At 46.8% G+C, this 6,000-nt stretch overlaps 1 protein-coding gene across 1 annotated transcript in view; it reads left to right on the top strand.

The window, feature by feature from the left end:
• Positions 1-539: 539 nt before the first annotated feature.
• Positions 540-6,000, top strand: part of LOC140141075 (small G protein signaling modulator 2-like) — a 128,282-nt gene continuing 122,821 nt past the window's right edge. The window contains exon 1 of the mRNA XM_072162848.1: positions 540-741. Within this exon, the coding sequence (XP_072018949.1) occupies positions 679-741 (63 nt within the window). The 5' untranslated portion in view covers positions 540-678. The remainder of the gene's footprint in view (positions 742-6,000) is intronic.

Below are 6,000 nucleotides of genomic sequence, written 5' to 3'. Positions count from 1 at the left end.
AATTCCCAACTGCTTCATTCTATCCAGGTGTAAAATGGGGAGCTGCTGAGGGTAATCACTAATCACAATCTAAGTCACTGAGAGTAGGCCTACCTGCGCATCAGTTGCGGACTTGGTGAAGCGGAAATGATTCTGATATATCCTAATGGCAGCAGAATAATTGTTGAAGTGTGCTGATATTTTTTTTATAACTGCCTGTCCAAAATGACGGGTAAGGGCCCATGCCGGGGCCATCGTGGATGGTTAAGACTGTACACTATAACCGGGACTATACCGTGTCATCCTCATATCCCGGCCTCATAAACTTCTTCTTCTTCTTTTTTTTTTTTTTTTTGATGAACTCTCTGCTGGGTGGCCCGCTGGGTGGTAAACTTTCCAGTGTGCTAGCGGACGTGAGCGAGCTTTCCTGTCTTTTCTTAACGTACCAATTTAGTCTCGTGCTAAATCCAACCGCACCTGTCGCTGCCTGTGTTGATTTTTTTGTTTGTTACTACGCCATCTATCGGCAGAAAAAAATTAGCAAACAAAATAATTTTTTGCCCAGGCCAGCGACAACATCCACCATGGCCGAAATTGAAGCAGCGAAAAATATAGTATAATTTACTTGTTTGTGTGATTTTTAATTCGACATCTGTTGTCTGATACTAGTGATATATATTTGTGGATAATTCTCTCACCATGGATCACCCAGCCGTAGAGAAAGAGTTCCGGGAAAAGCTCTTGCGATCTGTCAAAAAAGAGGTAAGCTTAAAGTTGTTGACAAGTCTTGTCATGTTTTCAGCGTACAGGTGGTCAGTTTCCAGTGACCTGTGGCATTATTTTAGAGGCCACGATTGAATGACATTATATGACCGATATCGGATTTAGCTCTTCACATAATTTGTCTTTCTAGTATGTGCACACAAATGTTGGTACCGTAATTGGTATCCAAATCATTAAATGCACCCGCAAATGCTTGCTGTGCGTTGATGTTGAAAATGATTTCATTCGAACAGCTGGTACATGCTGATGTAGACTGTACATAAAAATATTAATTGAGCATGTGCATATGTACTATATAACACAGACTTTATGTGACATGTAGTTACCACATTTTGCAGCCAAACTCACTTATATTTTTACATAGTCATACATGTAGAATATCATATGTGGTCATGTGTCATATGGTGGGGCACATTTGCGTTACAAGCACTGATTTTGATCATTTGCCCTCATTTTCACTAAAATTGATACATGTCTAAAACTATACATCTCACACCAACAAAACTATACATTTTTGGAAAGCTTATGTTCCAAGGAATCCAACAATGCAAAATTGATGTTGGTATACAGGGTGTGTAAGAAAATATATAGGGTGATATCATGAAAAAAATTAATTTGACTAGAAAATTGATAATTTATTGCATTTGCTACTGATATAGAATACCTCTAATGTAATCTAATTTTGTGGCAGGCAAAACTATGAGCTTTAATAAAATGTTTACTTTTGCTATGTTATGATTGACCAAAGTGGTGATACAGGGTGTGAAAATGTACGTAACTTTACACACCAAATGTTGGTTACATTTTTGAAAATATTTTCTTTAGAGTGTATCCTACATTTATTTTAACTGCATATTTGGATTCCTGGGGTAAAATGCTTTCCAAAAATGTATACTTTTCCTATCTTAGGGTGTATAATTCTCAAGATACAACAATTTAAAGCCAAAACGTGTGTTGTGACTGAAAATCCAGGCATTTGTGTGTAGAGAATAGGGAAAAATTGTGGGTCTTGTGACTTGCAGTTCTCAGTGAGCACTTGTAAACATGAAATAGATCAAATTAATAGTTGAATATGAATATTGAATGAACAAGCATTGATTTGAGATATGATTTGCATGTATAGCACAGAATTTGGCAATGATAAAATCTAAAATTCAAAAAGATATCATGTTTCCACAACATTTCTCATAGAGATTACACATACTCCTCTACCGCTTATCCTCTACCGCTTATCCTCCAGGTTTATCCTCGTTAACATTTTAATATTTTTCACTAATTAAATAAATGATAATTTCAAATTGTGAAACATATAATTGAAAAGTAGAATAATCAAGCTGTATAATGAGCCCAAACTTTATGCAATTGGACAAAGAACAGCTCTGTAACAACAAGTTAAATCTGAAAGAGGAGAGAAAAATGTAACGCCTCCCACTATTTTGGGGTCCCACCATATAACACATGACCATGTACCGTACCCGTACCGTATACAATTGTTAATTTATTTGTCATACATCATGTTTGTGTGACAGGGTCAGAAATTCTGCGAGAATCCATTCATTCTTGCAAAGATTCTAGCCAATAAAATTGCAAGAATCTTAATGGATTCCCATAAATATTTCAGTTTATCAAACAAAGTTTTATGGTGAGAATCCATGGATTCTTGCAAAATTACACTTGGACTTTTTGGAGAATCTAAAAGGAGTCTCGTACTTGGTTGCGAATTTCTGACCCTGGTGTGATGTGAAGGTCGATATGTCTGTGTCGTGTGAATATCTACACATGAAAAATTGAACTCCAATAATTTATTATAGTAAAACTGAACATACATTGTAACAACTGAGAAAACACAAATTAAAAAGCTTTTTAAACCTTTTATTTACCGCAGGCTTTGCCGTTTGAGGAGAGCTAAAATGATTGCTCCGCATCACTCCCCTCAAATAAAGAGCTTTTTACTCGCCTACCTTTGGTGTAACAATAATAACCACATACATGTATAAACAGTACATTCATACGACTCAGTACACCGGTCGATCTTACCGCTTCCGATGTTGATTAAGATACTTCTTGCATCGATCCCGAGATGCGGAAAACCAATAGTCATTTTGTCCCACATAAATGAATAAATAACAAAAACCCCCCCGATCCCCCGGTGGACTCACCCAAAAGGTGACGTCACACCATATGATCGTCCCTTATCCTCCTTGGTCTCCGACTGACACAGACGTGCCTATCGATTGTTCATAGCACTGTGTATCAATTACTCGACTAAAATGTAGATATATCGGTTGTAGTTTCACACCTTAGGTAAAACCAAACCGGTATTGTTCGGCTGAGGATAGTTTTGACGGCATTTTCTGGCGAAAGAGTGACAAAAAACGATCCAAAACTTAGCTACATATCGTGCCTCCGTTTGTATACGGGACACACGAGCAATTCAAAATGGCCGCTCGTTGACGCCATTCATTTTGTTTCCCACGTAAAACAACCATTGCAGCCTGTAAGTTACAATAGATGTTCGTACATACACATTGTATTTCATGTACGGTAGGTTATTGTTGCTATGTTAGGGTGATTACTCTATCGTTATGTCTTCATTACCGTCCGATAAGACGAGTTAATCAGATATTCATACGGTGGGGATTGGTAGGGACCCGCCTGACATTTTAGTAATAAAGTTAGCCAGTCCTTACTTTACCACTAACGTTAGCGACCAGCCTCCGTGCTCAGGTTTGCTTACTGGGCTTGAGTCGCGTGTTGGGGGGTAGTGCCCCTCCCTTTTCTCCTCGCTTCGCCTCGGCCCTGTCGGGCTTGCCCTTCCCTGGTGACGGAGCGGGACCCACACCCGCTCTGTTTCACCCACAGGGAGTGCTCACGATCTTCTAGATGTCTTTCTTTTGCTTAGGACTCTCCGAGTTCCAGCTTGACGATTGGGATAGGCTCCGCCATCGCCATAAGACGAAGAAGAAATCTACCAAGGGCACTGGTAAGGTCGACACGGTGGATTCTGCTGTGACAGCCCCTATGGGTCATGGCAGGTCTGCTTAAGGGGCTCCGGTCCCCGGACAAGCAGGCGGTTCCTTCGGGACTGCTAAGCGCCCAAAGGCTCAGCAGCCAGCGAAAGCACTGACTATACGCCGGAGCAAAGTAGCAGGCAGCAGAGCGGTAACCACCAGCGAAAACCCTGGCGGGTTTTGCAGCAGGAGGATACCAGTCGATACGGTAGATTCTGCTGTGACAGCCCCTATGGGTCATGGCAGGTCTGCTTAAGGGGCTCCGGTCCCCGGACAAGCAGGCGGTTCCTTCGGGACTGCTAAGCGCGTCCAAAGGCTCAGCAGCCAGCGAAAGCACTGACTATACGTCGGAGCAAAGTAGCAGGCAGCAGAGCGGTAACCACCAGCGAAAACCCTAGCGGGTTTTGTAGCAGGAGGATACCAGTCCTCTAGCGAAAATCCTCACGGGTTTTTAGCAGGAGGACACCCGTCTGTTGCAGGCATATCTACGGGCTCAAACAGCCACAGTAGTAGCCAGCGACGGGCAGCATACAAGGGTACCCCGGGCTTGCCTGGGTTGAAACCTAGCATGCATGGGTTCAGCAGAGACGATACCGCGGCTAACGCTGTGGGTGTAGTCTTAGCAGAACCAACTGGGGTTGTCACATGGCAGCGTTCCATTCAGGGAACGCAGTGTGGCGAGGGTACAGCGGTCCACAGTTGGGAACCCTCACGGGTACCCACGCTGATCCCGCACCGGTACCGCAGCCCCCGCCTTAGTCGCCACAGTCTCTGTGGCAACAAGGGGGGGGGGGAGGCGGTGCTGGTACTGCAGTACCATGGGGTTACCCTGGTGGCGGATCCTTTCAGGATCAGCTGCCGGCTGGGTATGCCCCGTGGTACCCGCCGCAGGGTGTTTCTTCCACGGCCTAGCACCGTGGCAAGTGTCGCCTAGCGATGGCCACGCAGTACCAACATCAGCTGTTGACCAGGCCAGCCGGCATGGGGCTAACCCAGATCTTGATCAGGGTAGGCCACGTGCTGCTAGCGCTAGGACGACGGCTGCGAGAGCATGCGGACCCAGTGGTGCCATGGCGGATACCTCAGGGTCTTGCGGGAGTACTCCCTCTTCTGCTGGCAGGTAGTCGGCGAGCCACACAGTGGTTATGCCTTCTTACCTGCTTTCAGATGCCCGCCCTCAGTTACCGTCATCATCGGAGCATGATACGGATACTGTGGGCGAGGGAAAGGAGTCGGAAGCTGAGTCCGTAGTGACATCACTACATTCTCCTTCCCCGCTGCCCCGCGAGGGAGCAACAGCACTGATCTTCCTCCGGACACCCCCTAAGGGGGAGTCCATGGAGGAGGACCAGGGATCCTTTCAGTAGGATGCTCAGCTGCTGCTTCCTCACAGGGGACGCCTGCACTCTCATTCCCGCAAACCTCACGGGTAGATATCGTAGGGCTGTCGAGCTCAGTAGAGCTATGACGCCGCTGCTTGCACGCTTCCTCTGCGTGTAACGCGGGAGGACCACGGACCTACCTGAGGGGATCAGAGGGGACCCAGATGTCGCCACGTGTATCACGCTCAGACAACATCTGAGCTCTTCCGCGAGGTGAGCCTATTAGCGGTGCTAACAGCTAGCCTCAACGAGAGCTCCATGGGCCTAGCCCATAGGGTGTCCACTCAGCGCCCGGGGGTGGGGCCTGCCACTCCAATCGCTCAACGCGATGGAAAGGCAGGGTCCTTTTTCTTTGGATGCTTCTGCGCCACGGTGGAGGACCGTGCAAAGAAGCTACCAACGGAGCACTCTGAAGAAGTCGGAAACTGCCCTTACCATGGGTAGGAGCTCCGACTTCAGCAGGCCGTGCACCACCAACAGTACCCGAGCCCACTACCTCTGCAGCACCCATTTCTGGGAGGCGCAAAGGTAGCACAGGAACAGCTGGCAAGCCCCAAGAAGAGCAAGCGCTCTTCCAAGGGAAGCTAGGCAGAGCATTCCTGGGGGCTCAGCGGTTTTTCCACAGGGGATCTCCCAGTGGATCGACCGCTATGGCTTTCACCCAGAGGTGGGAAACCATCTCTTTGAGCGCCTGGGTATGGTCAGTGGTGAGTGGGGGTTACAGACTGGCAACCCAGTCTCCCCACATTGCCTGCACATTTCAGAGGTCCACAGTAGTGCCGTCAGACGGCCCCCAGCGCCGGGCACTACTGACAGGGATCACACAGCTTCTCACGAAGCGGGCG

The sequence above is a fragment of the Amphiura filiformis genome, chromosome 2, assembly GCF_039555335.1.
Source record: "Amphiura filiformis chromosome 2, Afil_fr2py, whole genome shotgun sequence".
In the NCBI taxonomy this organism is placed as follows: Eukaryota; Metazoa; Echinodermata; class Ophiuroidea; order Amphilepidida; family Amphiuridae; genus Amphiura; species Amphiura filiformis.
This window is presented reverse-complemented; position numbering and strand designations above follow the sequence as displayed.